General features: G+C 37.3%; 1 protein-coding gene across 1 annotated transcript; it reads left to right on the forward strand.

The window, feature by feature from the left end:
• The first annotated feature begins 1,127 nt into the window (after positions 1-1,127).
• On the forward strand, positions 1,128-17,333 carry LOC113145134 (immunoglobulin-like and fibronectin type III domain-containing protein 1). The gene is made up of 24 exons (XM_026331531.1): positions 1,128-1,173; positions 2,991-3,050; positions 4,479-4,601; positions 4,765-4,904; positions 5,069-5,168; positions 5,423-5,465; positions 5,593-5,764; positions 6,191-6,347; positions 6,576-6,848; positions 6,956-7,417; positions 9,365-9,487; positions 9,836-9,952; positions 10,232-10,356; positions 11,166-11,307; positions 11,438-11,731; positions 12,127-12,423; positions 14,892-15,071; positions 15,162-15,290; positions 15,505-15,813; positions 16,013-16,098; positions 16,229-16,421; positions 16,508-16,804; positions 16,893-17,219; positions 17,329-17,333. Exons 1-24 carry the CDS (start codon positions 1,128-1,130, stop codon positions 17,331-17,333), a joined length of 4,200 nt encoding a protein of 1,399 aa, XP_026187316.1.
• The last annotated feature ends 1,028 nt before the right edge of the window (positions 17,334-18,361 follow it).

Genomic DNA, 18,361 nt, shown 5'->3' on the forward strand with positions numbered 1-18,361 from the left:
CATGTCATTTGAGTGTATTGATGTAATGAGAAGGTTTACTTCTAGCATTATGAATTCTGAAAATAGAGATCACGGAAAGCAATAATCCAAAGTCACGTACAGTTATGGAACCAACTAATGAAGTTATTACAGGATTCTATAGCTTGGGAACTGTTTACTATCTATGTTTACCCTGAACTCAATATGAACTGGCCTCTCAATGAGCATGAGCTTAATGTCTAAAACCCATCCTGCATACGATAACAACAATATGGTAACAATAATACAGGAAGTAGCCATGGCTCCATCAAGCCCTGGCTCCCATTGACTTCTTTTGAAAAAGTCAGTGCCAATTACTAAGTCACTATTGTTGAACATGCTCTTAATATTACATTTTTTTATGTCATTATTTCCTCAGTAACACATGATATTAAGGTAAACAACTGACCAACCAGGTGCCTCCTTTCATCAATGTCACCAGGGGAACGTTCTCTAGACACCGCATTATTGTCCAGATATGGTACTTCTGGCTCCACAAAAGTAACAGGGCGACGTACCTAATGGCCGAAAATGACGACTGAATTGGCTGCATTCTTGCGGTGCATAACGCTATAGGTGACGTCACACTGTGTAGGTCTACCCCCTATACAATGATCCAGACAGTCACATTATACCAATGCAGTCGTGTCTATTCTGGTGCAACTCATAGCTGTATTGGCACAAAAGGCCATTGCCAATGCAATACTTGATAATATATGGTATTTTGGCTGAGCAGCTTGAGGCTGTTGTAAAAATGAAATATTATTCGAGATCTCATCAAGTGGCTGCCTGAATCAGGTAGTACTGAAAAAATATGGCCCATACACCAAATTCAAACGTTTGTCATTTCTTAATTGTTCTATGTTTAGATAAAGCAAAGCAAAGTTCTATAAAGACCAAACCTCTGTTATATACTACCTAATTTTAGTATGTTCTAACACTACTGTATTTGCTGTGATGTGAAAAAAATCTTTTCTGCAAAAACACAGTAAGAATAGTAAAAATACTTCATCATGAAAAGGAGCATTTCTGTCTTGTCTTATTGATCATAGTGATTATGTTCACATTCTACTTGCAGGTCACCCTCCTGACACATAACTATTGCCAAGATGTGGAAAAGGACAAAGAACACAGGTGCCACTGCCAACAGACAAAGTACAGTGCTTCATTTCTTTATTCCTCTGTCAAGCTCTTTTATTTATTTATTTATTTTTTGTTCAGCTTCAGGTTTGGGGGTGGGATGTTGGGCATTTGTTATTCCTATCTTCACAGAGTTATGTTCACATTTGCTCTTCTTGCACTCAAAGTCTGCTCTCAGATATAGAGCTGCTCATACAAATTTCACAAGTTCATGTTTAACTCCTCCTCCTCACACTCAGGCCACTGGTGCATGCTCACATGTGTTCTGTTCTCGGATCTCCGCTCTTGGACTCAGATTTTTGTGCAATAACCCTGACAAACTCACTGCCGGTCATTTGTTAGCATCCAGATACTATGTCATAATTAGGGATGGGTTTCAGTTCCAAGTTGGTAAAATATACACATACAGTTTAGTTGCAGAACAAATCCCTAACAAAATGTTTAATTTTATTTATTTTTATTTATAGTCCCTTTTACCTCTGTCACAATACAAACATCAGCAAAAAATAAATAAAAAATGCATACAAACTTATAACTGTGATGTGGCTGTCAGCAAGCATGTCCCAGCATGGGAGGAAACCGAAGTACCCTGGGAAAACCCACACAAACACAGGGAAAACATGCAAACTCTACACAGAAAGGCCCCTGCTGAGGTGCTGAACCTGGAACCTTCTTCCTGTGAGGCAAAAGTGCTAACCACCAAGCCACTGTGCTGCCCTGACAAAAAGTCTATTGTTGAAATATTTGCCTACTGTTCAACATGTTAAAATCAAAACCTGTGACCTCTAACAGTGGAAAAGTGAGGTTACCTTTAAATAACACTAAAGGCATAAGGGAAGCACAATACCAGCTTTTTATTTAATTGATATTTACAGGATGATAAAACAGAATTTATATTTTTGCACTGTGTTGTTTCACTGTAACTGCAATACAGACTAAATGCAGTTATAGTAAAAATAAGTCAGGGCAGGGCTGATAAATGTCAAGCAGTTGTTTAGATAATATATTTTGTGAAAGCCCTACAACCATTTAGCACAGCAGAATGTGGTTTAGGCTTGGTAGTTCATTAGAACAGTTTCTGTCACTCAATGTCAAGTTTGCCTGCTAATTGGTCCTTAAATGACAGTTGTGTGGTTACCACGATTAGACACTAGAAACTTAAATAACAAGTTAGATATTTTCTTACACAAAAGGGCCAAACCCACTACTGAACAGATTCAATAAGGGAATTGAAGGTATTATGTGTCAATAAGCGGATTTGGGTGGATTCAGAACTAGACTCAGATTTTTACAAGATAATGAAATGTGAAACCATTTGCTCAACTGCATGAAGTAGGGGGGTTGGCCAACACATAGGCACTTCAGCATTCAGTCGCCCAAAGCACTTCTCTCTCGGGCTTCAGTGATAAATTGAGGATGAGAAGAAAACATCCCTGGATTACGGTTGCCGGAGTGCTGCCCTATAGTGTGACTCCTTAATCCTTTAGTTTATTCAGGCTTCCATGAGCTTTCCTTTTCCACATTATGTCTGTCAGGGTCTTCACTTCCAGCCTCATTGCCCATTGTTTAGTTCATCCTGTCACTCAACTACTTTTGTCAGGCTCTCACTCTTTCCTTCTCCATTTTTCTTTCCATGAAATATTCTTAAAAGTAAAACCCTTGTCTGGTTTGGATAAGTGACATTTTGCAAATATATACCTGCAGGAGATAGCTTTCAACTTCATGGAGGCAACTTATAAATAGCTTCTACTGGACATGTGGTGTATTATTGAGCATATGCTGTATACCACTTGTCCTACTGTCTTGATCTAGTGTCATTTCTTTTCACCCAGGATTCTCCCTCGTTCATCGATATATTCAACATTTCAATGAGGTGTCTGGAAACAAGTCAGGTGAATTTAAAGCCATTTTTTTCTGATGAACAATGTTTTTGAGTTCTCCATGGACTACTGTACTGAATAAATATAAGCTATATCAATTATTATGATTATGGAATAAATATTGAATAATACATTAGGTATTATTGAGTACTCTTTCTGCTTGTGACCTGTAACATCTTTGTGTTTATAACCTGAATTATGTATTTAATACCTGGTCAAATCAACTGATTGCCCTCAGTTATAGGTTTGAGAATGCTTTTCCTTCCTTGTTCTATCCTTGTCATAATAATCATTAATTCTTCTACTGAATATATGTGTGCAAAGTAACGATTTAAACACATACAATTGTCAGCTACTGATCAATGTGACATTTCAAAAATCAAATGCTTGCAGGCCTAATGTGTCCATGTATACATGAGCTACTGTGTAACATCAATATAATGTTCAACTTATATACGACAGAACAGCGTTAAATGAAATTACCTCTGTGGTAATTGAATGCACAGACCATCCCAAAAGGTTTACAAAGGATGAATAATGCAACGTAAAATGCTCTGGATTACATTTTTCATCAGTTTGGCAGAACCACAAGTGCTATAAATAAAAAGGAACAGAGCAACTTTTTTTTTTTTTAAAAACCTGTCCTCTCCAGCTGCTAGGTGCACAGTATTGATGATCTAGATGCCTTTTTTGTGCTAAGAGGGTTGCTTTCCTAAGTGGTGTTGAACCAACGACTCTTGTTGAATAGATCATGTTTATTTTGAGCAGAGTAACTTCTGCCTCATATCCTTTATTTCATTGTGCCTGATTGTATTGAATTTCTGAATTTCAGTTAAATAAACCTATTAAGTTGACAAAAATGTAAACAGATAATAAAGATGTATGACAGTAAAATATATTTACAATGACAGAGCCATGTTTTTTTTTTTCATGCTTTAGGTTTTACCATAAAACCATAACCTTACTATCCTAAACTCACACTTATAAGCAATGAGTATATCTTACCAGTACCAGTATATCTTATACCTAGGAACAACAGCAAACATACAGCTATGACAGAAGTTACATAACTGATATACAAAAGAATATGAATGTTCCCAATCCACAGTACTGACTACAAAATGCAAATACAATATGTATTTACATTCGCATTTTTTCAGTGTCTGGACAATTTGCATTCATCTGCATCTGGTGTCAATGCCATATGAAGCACAGCTAATATACTAGATGTTCCAAACACCTGCTGATAAGAAAAATAAAACTAAAAATAAAAAAAAATTACCAATAGCAGAACTCCCTGTTTGGTCAGAATATTCATATTAAATACACTGCGCTGAATTAATTTTGGTTTTGTTTTGATTTGTTTTTAGGATGTAAAATACTTTCCTATGCTCATATTTAATTAATGTTTCTTTTCATTATTCATTTTGCTGGTCTTAGCCGCCATCCACATAAGATCTAAGACTCCTGGAGTGGTGATCACACAGTATACCATAAACATACCAGAGGGGAAAAGCACCCCAGATTTCCAGTGTAAACCAAATCCTATAACCATTGAGGAAGGTGGGTTTCATCATATTTTAACAGAGCACTAATATTTTTCTGCAACTGTGCAGTTATAGAAAAGTGATACACAACAAATGACTGTTATTGTCAAAAGACTGCTGAATGTTATTTTATAGCACTCTGTAAAAATATGTTTTGTTTTGTTTTTTTTTACAAATAGGGAAATTAGCTGTTTTCAAAGCTGTGGTGACAGGGGATCCAAAACCAGAGGTGTCATGGAGACGGGGTAAAGGAAATATGTCAGATAAGGACAAATTTCAAAGTAAATATGATCAATCTACAGGGGAGTACATATTAGAGGTGAGTTACCAAAGGATTTCACATACATTAAATATCCTATAACTAGTCACTGCTCATGCTTTTAGTTTTTCATGTCATTGTAATACACAAATCTATTACCAAATATTATAATGTTCCATTGTTTTTGTGATTTCTGTCTGTGCATCTGTTATTTGTATTTCTAGATTCATAAAGTGTCTGCTGCTGAAACAGATGTATACAAATGCTATGTCGTGAACGAATATGGCAAAGCTGTTGGCACAACAACACTGAATGTGACTGAGGGTAAGAGCTGCTCATGGAATACATTCTTAAACCAGATTTTGAATATTTGTTTTGATTGTGCATGTGAAGGAGTTAAGTACCTAAATGTCAGTCAGTTAGGTACCTGGCACTGTAATCTCTGTTATCACTTCTTTCCTTTTAAATTGAAAACAATTCATCACAAGCAATTCTTACAAACGGTGTAGTTAACCCATAGGCTAATCTACACAAACTGTAAAACATACAGAAACGTGAACTAAAATTGCTGTTTTCAGCTTCGACAAATCCATCAGACTTCAGAAAACTACTGAGGAAAAGGTAAGTAATGTGGATATTAAAATTGTGTAATATTAAAATACCTGACAAGATGTTTCTCTTTGTGTGTATTTTATCACTGATCCTTAGTTGGTCATATACAGACAAATATTTTTCTTAATATCTTTAGCAAAGAAGAGAGAAGAGATGGAGAAACTGATGAGAGATTCTGGGACGCAATGCTGAATGCTGACAGGAAAGACTATGAGTGCATCTGCAAGGAGTTTGGTGTTACAGACTTACATTTGATTCTCAAGAAACTAGAAGAGAAGAAGGCAGCAAGAGTGCAAAACGAGTGTAAGGTATGAGAACCGTCAGCTCTCACAATATCTCCAAACAGGAAAAGCTGTGATGGAATTGCCTGTTTCCTTTAAGACATCTTGCATATTTACTTTGAAGTCAGGTCATACTTAGAATTAGCAAACATAGCTTATTATTATCTCAAATCAGCCATCACTATGATAAAACAGAAATAATTAAATGTACATGAAGAAAAATGGTTTTGTCTGAGAAAAGCTGGAAACTAAATTCAAAGATGCACAATGAGGGAGAGAGAAATCTTCAGATTTAAAGTAAGTATTGGTGGCACGAACCAGTGAGTAGACAGTGACACTGGACAGAGCCACTGTGTTTTACAGTTATTAAAATATGGAACGTGTTAACCATTTTATGTTTTTAATTACAGTATATATATATATATTATATTACAATTATATTGTTCCTGGCAGAATGGTGCGATTCCCAACGAAGATACAAACAAGAAATACAACCTTAAGTGCGCTGGGGAAGCAAAAGATCTGAGTATTATGGACCTGATGCAAAGGGACACAGGGCTGAATCAAGTCGATGCCGAAGAGATTCACTTCCTTTCAACAGAGTTTAAATGTAGGTTTAAAAAAAAAAAAAAAAAAAAAAAAAATCAAACTGAAAGGTAAAAAGATCCAAATTTTCCATATGTCAAATCTGTGGCAATATTATTTTGCAAGTTCCATAGTGCATATTGAAAGTGAAAGGAATAACATATAGTAATCCCTTGCCCATCCTCTAGAAAAAAGGTGACCATGGTTGATTTAAACAGCTAATATTTATGCTTTTTGTGCATGTTTTCTTTAGTATCCAATGTGGACTTTGTTATCAAAATTCAGGAGATTAAAGCCCAAGAAAGAGAGGATGCCCTCTTTGAGTGTGTCCTGACACATCCACTACCTAAAATCACATGGATGGGGAAGGGCAGTGTCCTGGAGGATGGAGAAAAGTACAGCATAACCGTTTCAGACCACAAAATGATCCACAGGCTGCTGATCAAAGACTGCAAGCTGCTGGACAAAGGCATCTATTCAGCTGTGGCTGGCATTACATCCTGCAGCGCCTGGCTGGTTGTGGAAAGTAATACTTTATAGTATATTACATCAGTAATCGCTTTCTTAATGTGTGACTATATGATCATACTGATTTGCTGAGAGTCATGCATGTTGTTTTTCATAACCCGCAAGCTGAGGATGATTCCATATCTGGAAAGAAGAAACCTCGTAAAACTACTGTGGCTCGTGGAGTATGGACCGACCTTGAGAAAGTGGCCAAAGAGCAACAAATAAAAAACCAAGAGGAGATGGAGAAGATTTTAGCAGCTGTTAAAGCAAAGTACAAAGCAGAACAGCTCAAAGAAGGAAATATATTAAAAAATCGTGGAAGAGATGGTGAAATAACTGCAGTCACTGGACCGGGTAAAAACACTGGAGCAGTAAAGGGCAATCCTGACACAGCAAACAGCAGTGCCCCGTCTGAGCCAAACCAGAGCAAAGAGAAAGCAAAGATTAATAAGTTAAAAGGAGGTGCTGCAGTCTCAACATTAAATGCTTCAGGGAGTGAAACTAAAACAAGAGTGCAAGTGATAGATAACGCCAATATAAAGAAACACGCCAAATCTGGTCAAGCAGATTTCGACAGGTTAACAGGTAAAGTCAATTTGTGTATTTTCACCATCAGCACTCCAGTGAACAGTCAGTAGCTATGATTACATGGATAATACTTTTTCTATCTGGGTAATATCCTTATTAGTGATTCCAACTTAACTGATTACTTGGATGCTGAATTAATTATGTGACTGTAGATGCTTCACAATACAACCTTTCTGACACGCACACTGGTTTAGACTTGTGAATCTTTTAAGATTAAGTTTCCTGATACGGCTCAGTATCAGTTCAGTGGATCCCAGTTTTGTTCATTTTTACAAATCATCAAAGTGTGCAATAAGTCTGAAGTCTTTTAAAATCTATAATAAAAAATGGTATCTACCACAGACCTTTCTTGCTCTGCTGCTACTGCCATGTTTCTGTCCCTCCCAAAAACCTACTGTTACCTCGACTTGACGCAGACGTGCAGAAAAACTATCCCCTTATACACTGCTCATTTAAAGCAAAGGCTCTGCACCATTTTTTTTTAAATAATGACTTTTAGAATTATTGACATGTCAATTATTTGAATTAATTTCAATGCATTCTAATTGATACACTACAGATGCAAATGAAGAAGGACATTCTGAGGTCAATGAAAACTTTAGCAGCCCTGTCGATATTTCAAGGTACATAAGGCTTGGTCAAGAGACCGAACACAGAATAACTGGTAAGACAACATGTACTCTAGGAAATGTTCTACTCATAATATCCATATTTTATATAGAAAGGGTCCATTTTCTTGTAACATTTAAAATGTGTTTTTGCTTGTTAACATCAGAGACTGTATATAAAGATGGACAACATGACAGCTGAAATACACCTTTGCCTAAAGGGGATTTGCATGATTTTACATAGATATTAACATGATTTGTGTAAAAGTGGTCTTCGTTTTTTATTTGATGATATAAAACAGTGTATTTCAGATGACTGATGGCTTTGATCGGCAGCCCAGGCTGCACTTACGTGGCAAGATGGTGGTCCCAGTATTCACAGTAATTTGGCTTCACTTTTGTATAGAAGTGGCAAGTGGCAAAGCATCATCCATCTTTATATGCAATTTATGATTAACATCTGTACTACTTTCTAAACAGCATCTGTTTTTTGATTGTGTCTGTATAGAGTCCAGTGACAGAAGTGTTGATGTAGAGCTAAACCAGATTCAAATGTATGGTGCAAGTCAAAATGAAGTGACTGGACCTGCTGAAAATAAAAATGGTAAAGGGTCTGTCAAGCCATCAAGGCATGCAACGAAGGTTCAACAGACATGCAGTACATCTGGTAAGAAACAACAGTGATTCTACTTTATTTTCTGCAGGGGAGCAACAATCTATAGCTGATTTAAGGTCAATCATACCTGTATCAGATACAATACATACTGAAGTACTGACAAAGGAAGATATTGCTGCAGTGTTTTTCCACCAATTTCTGCAGTGTACAATGATGACAAGTACATATGTTTTTTTTTTTTTGTTTTGTTTTTTAAAAGGACGAATTAGTAAACAATTTTAGGTTACATTACTGATTCAAACCAAGAAAATAATGGACCTAAAATGTACTTTGCTGGTTCCCCAAAATCATTTAAGGCTGAGTGAGCATCTGGAACATTGTTAATGGGTCCATTTTCCCTTTCATTAGTGTTATGTAGTTTTAAGTGCTGGTAAAAATCACCCTCTGGTGGAGAAATTCTGCTTTGTTTTAATGAACAAGCTAAGTAGCATGACAACATGAAAACAGCTCCCAAAGCTGCAAGCAGAAATTTCTTGCACTAGCTTGGGTGAGACCTAGGGTAGACCTAGACATTTTGAATTATCTCTATACTTGATTATGGAAGAAATCTGTGTAGACATTTATCAAACAAAACAACAGTGCAACAGTGGTTGAGAACCACTAAAAATCTGCTATGTAAAGTAAAATGTGTGGTATTTGAAATCTGTGGCTCTAACACAGATCTCAATGAACCAGCAAGTGAGAATAAAACAAATGACAGTGATGAGAATGAGGACTCTACTGAACAGGTCCACCCTCCAAGCTGCTCAAAGCAAAGCAAACCTCCACAGGAAGGAAACAACGGTAAGAGGCCACTGTAGTGCTTTGCTGCATGGATTTGTAACTTTTCTGGCTCTTGCACTCATATTGCACTCACAGCTCATATTGTGTCAAGTTCTCTTATGGATGGTGCATGAAGTAGTCACTCAAACTGGTATACTCTTATGTACAGGCTAAAATTGTTATAGCTTTATGTGCAAGGATTTCAGTCTGCAAGTATGCATGTCTTTCAAGTTGGCTAACAAACCTTTTAGTATGCACAGCATACTGGACAGCCCATACATTGCTTGTGCTCCTGAGACTATTAAACTGTATAATTAAAAAAAAAAAAATTAACTGAAGCTAAAGGATGAATATTTTGATTTTAAAAAGGTGAAAGCACACGTTCTAAAGAAAACAATGAGTGTGATGAGGCTGAAGATACCACTGGCTCTGCCACACACACAAGGCATAAAAGGCAAGGCCCGCTGATAGAAGATTTGGTGATTGGTAAGAAACCAAGTACCATAACTAGAAAACAGCAAACTGTAGGATGTACATGAATTGAAAATTTTAATTTAACTTTCTGTTAATTCAGAACCCTCAGCTCTACATATTTATAGGATTTCATCTCAAACAACATATTACAGTTAATTGCAGCTCAGTGAGCGATTCTGAAGGGGGAAAAAATGAAATGCTCAGACAATAGCTATGTTGAAACAGGTTTGTTTAGATGCACATTAAAATTATCTATCTTGGCACCTAAATGTTTATTGTTGTCTATGTTAGAGCCAGAGGTACAATTCGTCTGTGGATTGTCTGATGTTAATGCTATCATTGACGAGACTGCTGAACTGACATGTAAGCTCAGCAGTGAAGACTGTGAGGGAGTCTGGTTCAGAGACGGCAAAAAGGTTAGTCACAAAAACCGAACTCGTCTGTCTCTTTGGTACTATGCCTATGTTAATCAAACTCAGACCTAGGGTCTAGGACCAAGACATCGAAGATCATTTTCGTATCTGTTGAGGGGGAGTGTAGTGGCGGCATCATGTATCATCTCTACATGGTCTCATGAGGAAAATGAAATAGGTCATGGTACATTTTTCAAAAACCTTATGCTGGTGTTGAACTTCTCTGGTGTTTACAAAAACCTCAAAAAATGATTATCATTAGCCAGTCCTGACTGTAACTAGATCTCAGATTTATACCATTATATAACAAAGGTAGTCACTGCATGGTGGCTATGTGTCAGGTGTGTCCAACCCTGAATGTATTTTTATTAGGATATTTGAGTGTTCTTTTGTCTTGGAATAGACAAAATGCAGATCTCTAAATGTAGGAGAGAAGACTACAGGGCACACATGATATGCCAGTATCGAGTGGAACTAAAACAATATGCTTCATTATCCACCAAAAATAAAAAATATTAGCTGTAGGTTATATAAAATAAATTATAAAATCAAGAAGTCTTTTTTATTATTTATATTATGTTGTTGCTACATTTGTACTTATAGTGAATGTAATTTAAACAGGCCCTTGACTCTTTAAGTGTGTGGGACACAACACTGCTGGACTCAAATCCCTTTGGGGTCTGCAGTGTTTTGATTTGATTCAAGTATTGCCAAGCCAAGCCAACTTTATTTATAAAGCACTTTAAAAAACAGCAATTACTGACCAAATACTGTTGCTGTTTATTTTGTTCACTTTCATCTTTTCCTATCAGATACTCCCAGATGACAATTTCACTATTACTAGGGATGGTGCATTTCATAAATTAGTCATAATTAAGTGCAAGGAAGAGCACTCTGGGAAATATCGTTTTGAAGCTGACGGACGCAAAACAGAAGCAATGATCAATGTCAAAGGTCTGTTCATTTTTATGTGACAGTAATGATCCTTGATATTATGTAGCTTAACTATAAAAAATACAATTCTATAAAAAACATAACATTATAATGATCATAACTTGACTTTTTTTTTTTTTTTTTTTTTTAGATCCCCCAAGGTTTGACCCTAATGAGCTCAGTTCTTTTATTGCACCTGTGACGGTTAAAGTAGGGCAGAATGCCATCTTCAAACTGTGCTTTGTTGGTCATGAGCCAATTAAGATTCAGTGGTATAGAGATGGAGAAGAGCTCCAAGATGACAACAATACAAAAATTGAGAAATCTGCAGGTCACAGCCGTTTGCTCCTGATTAGGTGCCAGAGGAAGGACACGGGAGAGATCAAGATCAAGCTCAAGAACGAACATGGCTTCATTGAAGCAATTTCACAGCTAGTTGTACTGGGTGAGTGAAACAAGGACAATACAGAAATCAGAAATATTTTTCTCTTATCTCAAGTAACAATAAAAACGTCAGATTAATTCAAAAGAAGACATTATGTGCAATTTCACAATATACCTCTGAAACTATGATAGTATCAACTGATAAAAATGTCTTGCTGTGCTTGAGGGAGAATCCCAGCTTGTGTTAACATGACAGATCAAACACAGGTTTTAAAATATATTTGATGATCTCACAAAGGTTATGTTTAAACTTTAAACTGCTACATCTGCTATTTCTGCCAGCAATAGAAAGTCAAAATGTAACATAATTTAACTGTCTGTCACGTATGAATGCAGCTTTTGCTTGTTCACATATAAGCAGCTTAGATTTTAAAATAACATTTTCTGATTTTTCAGACAAACCCACATCACCCTCGGGACCTGCAGAGGTGACAGAAGGTTCACCTACATGTATTGAATTTAAGTGGAGGCCTCCAAAGGATGATGGTGGCTCACCAGTGATCAGGTACATAGTAGAACGTCAGCAAGTGGGACGAAACACGTGGAAGAAAATAGGGGAAATCCCTGGTGTCCCCGGCTACCGTGACACAGATGTGGACCATGGTCGGAAATACTACTATCGCATCCGAGCAATAACTGCAGAGGGTACAAGTGAAGTGATGGAGACGGATGAAATGCAGGCTGGCACACTAGGTGAGCCAAATTGGTAACATAATTGTACCATAAACTTTGTGTTTCATCTACTAATCTATAAATCTATATACAGGGATGAAATAATAGAGGATGAGCTAACGTAAATATACAGTACTTTGCTTTAACTATCATTAACACACCTATGCATGCAAAGGGAGAGCTGGTAACTCCACACATAGAGGGAATGTGGCAGATTAAAAACAGGGCCATCTTACTGTCCTGGACAACTACTAAAACACCATAGTGGGCACTATAGAGCATGTAGATTGTACTTTTTGATCTGTACCAGCCATGTGTGGTAATGATTACAGTAGGGGCTTTGTGTACAGCATGACCTCTATATAATAGAAACAGGTGGCAAAAGAAACAATTTAAATATATACTAATAATGAATATCATCACAATACTCTGATAAACACAGCAAAAATAAATAAAAATAGCAAATGCTACAATAAAGATTGCATCATGAGTGCCAAATAAAACAATGAGAGTGTCTTTGGTACTCACACAAAACTTAACATAAGTGAATCAAATCCAAACATCTAACAAGAACATCTAAAATACAGTTAGTATCTAAAGACCTTATAATCCTCTACCTCATTAAAAAGCTCACTATGTTCATGAGGTTTAAGATCCATGATTCTGTCATACAGTTAACCCTTGTATTGGCACAACTAAGACAGCTGAAATGACACAAGGTCACAAGCCTGAGCCCAGTACAGCACAGTGATACAACGCAATAAAAACAACACAAGCACAAAGGCAAAAAGAAAATGAACTTGAACTTACTGTGTTGAGGTCTGTAGTCATGTCTCCATACTACATGTGATCAGTCAGATCCAAGCTGAGCAGAAAGTCGCCATTTACTGGTCTGAAGAAGTCCTCTCCACAATCATGATCCAGTGATTGATCACAGGCTGTTTGATAACATAAGCATCAAGTTTGAAAAGGGTAAAACTCGTGCTGCTGGAGTGATTGGAGAGGCTGGACACATTCAGCAAGGCCTAGATCTCCATTTCATTCTTAAGCAATCAGCAACACAAAGCTCTTGGTAAACAGGATGATTAGAATCGAAGAGGAGCGAAAAAAATTAACGCTAAATGCAACCTGTGTGTAATATGAGACCACCAGCGTTAGTTAAGTCTGTAATACAGTTGGCAACTTCGGTTTTTGTCCAACCGGAATGAGAACACCTGTAACATGAGTTCAGTTGATAACACTCACCACAGGCTTGAAGACATTTTAAATTGTTATATCCGTCAGCTATTTGGTTAAACAAGATTTAAACTCGCTCTGAACAGAGCGAACCAGCGGCCTGGCGTGGCCCTAGAAAGGTGTAGGTGTGGCCGCTTAGGGCGTGGACTTCAACAAAATATCACCAAACAATTAAACTAATCTATTTAACCTCATTTGTCATAATTCAATCAAAATGAAAAAATGTGGTGTTATTATTGAAACTTCCAGTATGTAAAAATAAGCAATGAATGTCACAGTTGGTTCCTACCAGAATATTAACACAATGCAGGCCTTGTATTACAGCAGCAGTAGGTAAAGTGCTGGTAATACTAATAACATCAGTAGTGTCTCTGTTACCTTCAGCTATACAATCAGTCAGCAGGACCCTGAAACCAAAGTAGCTACAGTTAAATGGAGTTCTACTAAAATACAGATTTGATTCAAACCCATTACTGCCCCCTGCTGTACTCCAATAACATACCAAGAATGCTTATGGTCTGTACTCCACCATGTCTCAGGCATCATTAAAATGAGTTCAGTCCCTGGGACTGATTTAGGCCTGTAAATGACAAATACTGTCATTGAATAATTAGTCGAATTAGAGTCAATAACCCTAAAACCCCAACATGTTTTTTGGCATTTTTGTTTCATACATGCCTTCATTAGTAAGTGATCAGAATTACTGTTAATGAACTTTCTGTCCGTTAACTAATCAATTAAGAGACTAATAATTTATGCACAGGCATGTTAATAGTAATGACATCATTAAGTGTAATGTCTGAAATGCAAATGATTAACCTTCACAAAGAACATCAGTAGAAGATTAGCATCAGCACAGATGGTATGAAACGTTCAAGTTCATGCAACATATATTTACCACATTTCTAACACAACCATATAGGCAGTGCTGTGGCTCACAGCAAGAAGGTTCCTGGCAGGGGCCTTTCTGTTTGGAGTTTGCATGTTCTCCTCCAGGTAATCCAGTTTCCTCCCACAGTCCAAAAACATGTATAGTAGTTTGACTGTGGATTCCAAAATGCCCCACAGGATTTGGTTGCATCAGGAAGGGTATCCAGTGTAAGAATTGTGCCAAACAAATCATGCGGATCGGTTGGTCAAATAAGTGCATTGTTTGTGCACAAAGAGTAGACAAGAAGTTAAATCTGTGCCACTACAACTTCTGCCATGCTACTATGATGTGGGTCTGTGTTTGTGTGTCCTCCATTCTTCAGCTTTTCCTGGCCCACCAGCGCCTCCAATGGTGGTTAGCGCCTATGACCACTGTATAAACCTTTCCTGGGCTTCACCCAGTAACACAGGAGGCTCACGTATCCTGGGTTATATTTTGGAGAAACGCAAAAAGGGGAGTAATCTCTGGACTGTTGTTAATGCCAATGATGAGCTAATAAAAGGTCTGTATTTTTATTTTACGTTTCATTCAAACTGCCAGCATTGTAGACCATAACAGTGATGTTTTGTTGTTACTGTTACCTTACCTCCAGAAAACAAATATGCAGTCAAAGATGTTGTGGCAGGTATGGAATATGAATTCAGAGTTACTGCCATAAATCTCTCAGGAGCTGGTGAATTTAGCAATCCCTCAGAATTTGTGTTTGCACGGGATCCTAAAAGTAAGTGTTAGTAGTGCTTACAAGTCTATTTATATTCAACAACAGATATATTTAAAATCTATATATTTGCAGAAATAATTGCGGATGATTAATAATGCTAAAGCTATATGTATTTGAGTTCAGAATGTTGTCTTAAATACCACAAACTCTATTAATAAACGTATTTGGTGTTGCATGACGTTAAATCGTATGACATTCTTTACATTTACCTCAGAGCCTCCTGGTAAAGTTACGGGCCTGAAAGTGACAGAAACGTCTTACACTCACTTTGTCCTGACTTGGAACAAACCTAAGGAGAAACCAGACATACAGGATGAAGCAAAAGGATATTTTGTTGAAATTCGGCAGATCGATTGCATTGATTGGTCCCGCTGTAATAGCACTGCTATCATCACCACCACCTTCAGCGTGAAAGGCCTTAAGCCCATGGACATGTATTGGGTGAGAGTGATTGCCACTAATGATGGAGGAGAGAGTGCGCCAGAGGAGCTGGCCAACTATGTCCTTGCTATGCCCTCACCTGGTATGACAACTGTCATCAGAAATGTTAACATGTTGCTGGAGATTTTGAACAGTAGCATAATTTGGGGTTAAAATGAAACAAAATCCCTTCTGTCCTTATACAGCTTCATTACCCTTTAATTTATTTTTTCCTATATGGTTTATGGCTAAAAATTAAGTATTATCTAAAGCATTTTTATGGTTTCTGTCCATTGTTTTAGTGAGGCCAAAGTTCACAAACCATAAGATGAAGAGTTTCGTGGTGGTAAGGGCAGGAAACTCTGTCAGAATTACAATAAACTTCGAGGTGAGATTTATAATTTTGCTGTATTATTGGTACATGCTGAGACTCCTCACATGCAAAACTACAGGAAAGAGAACCCAACAATGACTCAACTATATACCTATCAAGCTGTTACACATGTTCTTTTTATCAGGCCTCCCCACAGCCAGATATCATATGGCTAAAGGACAATGTGCTTGTGACAAAGCGAGTTACAATAAGTAACTCTGATGGCTCATCTCAGCTGCTGATCCCTTCCTCTGAGCGCTCTGATTCTGGCATCTACTCCATTTTGGTGAAAAATCTTGCAGGACAGGAGACATTCAGTACAGAGGTTAGGGTCACAGGTACAGTTTAACAAAAACAAAATGTATATTTTTGTTTATTAATTTCAAAGGCAGGTTTATGGATCTAAAACCGACTGTGTTTACAGATGATCCAAAACCTCCTGGACCAGTAGAACTGGTGGAAAATGTGCCTGGCACAGTGACAGTGATCTGGGAAGCTTCTCCTGATGAGAAGCGTGATGACCGCCTCCATTACACAGTATCCAAACTAGATTCTACCAAACGTACATGGACCACAGTCGCCGACAGACTCTTCAATAACAAGTTCACAGTCTGTAATATAATGCACGGGAGAGAATATCATTTCCGGGTCTATGCCAAAAATGATATGGGTATATCTGCACCTTCAGAGTCACCGACCTGGGGAAAGGAGAAGAAGAAAGGTGTGTTTTTGCATCTAAAATAACCCAAAATGTTAAATATTCGCTTCTTTGGGAAAATTGTAATCTTATCATATTTCTTTTCTTGTAGAAAAATTTGTGGTACATGTACCAACCAGTAAGGAGTGTGATTTACAATGTGCTCCAACATTCATTGTACCTTTGAAGCTTCACACTGCACCCAAAGGGTATGAGTGCTATATGACCTGCGCGGTGAAGGGAAATCCCAAACCTCATATCACATGGTATCGAAATCACATCAGTCTAAACACTAATACTAACTATTACATCTCCAACACCTGTGGAGTTTGTTCTATGTTAATCCTCCGTGTGGGCCCCAGAGACATGGGAGAGTATACCATCACTGCAGAGAACGCTCTGGGACGGGTTGAATGCTCCACCATCCTCAGTGTGAGAGGTGAGAGGGAAGTAACCCTGTATCTTAACAGAAAATTATCATTTAGGTGGAGAAAATCACCAACAATAAACCTAATGACACTAAATTTTGTCTTCTCTCTTCCATACAGAGTGAAGAAACTTAGGACACCACAATGCAAGCAGTATTTAAGAAGTATATCAGTTTAAATATCTCATACAGGATGTTCAAATTGAAGAGGCTGTGCTGCTTGGAAGACAAAGATGCCATATTACTCTGCTTCTGAAATGAAAATGTAATTATTTCACAAATTAAGCAATGCATTCCCACATGGCTTGAAAATGATTTACTGTGTGATTAAAAAAAATTTTAAAAAACTACTGCACAAAATGATAAGATGATTGTGATTTGTCATGATATCTTTCCAATACCATGAGGCAGCAACTTATGTAGCTATATGATAGCAGACACAACACACATACTGAGGATCAAGACAGTCTTAAAGGTTTTTGTGGTGTGTTCCAGGTGTTTGCGTGTGGTTTATGGCATGCTCTTCATAGGTATTGTTTGAACACATTACTAAAACATGATTGTAGTAAATTGTGTACAACCACGTCTTCATAACGATATAACACAAATATTACAATTAAATGAGACAATAATACACATCAGTCAGAAACTGATTTTAGAAATGTACTGTAAAGCATTTTGTGTGTACATTACAATTTATACTATTGTTTACTAAATACTGTGTTTTTACCAGCATTCTGGTAAGATACTTCAAAGAAAACATTTTGTAGTTTAGCAAGAAAGATGATTTTTGCATTCATAATTACAGTAACATCATTTTCATTTTTTCACTGCAGATATTAATATGGAAAGAACACTACCTGCAGAGCCGTATTATGAAATGTCCTGTGCGCACGCACACACACACACACTTTCCAATTACCCCTAGACTCCTTGTGTAGATATGCAGGGAACTAACACTAGTCTCTATGGGCTATCGGAATTATGTTTATAGAATGATAGACTATCTACCAGCAGAGATGTGAGAGAGCTGTCAGTCATGCAGTTTGTACATACCCACACTTTTATGGGATGAGATCTAATCAGAAACCCTTGTTGAAACAACTGTGGGATGATACAAAGCACATAATTGATTCTCTATGTAATAGCCTAAT

The sequence above is a fragment of the Mastacembelus armatus genome, chromosome 7 (assembly GCF_900324485.2).
Source record: "Mastacembelus armatus chromosome 7, fMasArm1.2, whole genome shotgun sequence".
NCBI lineage: Eukaryota > Metazoa > Chordata > Actinopteri > Synbranchiformes > Mastacembelidae > Mastacembelus > Mastacembelus armatus.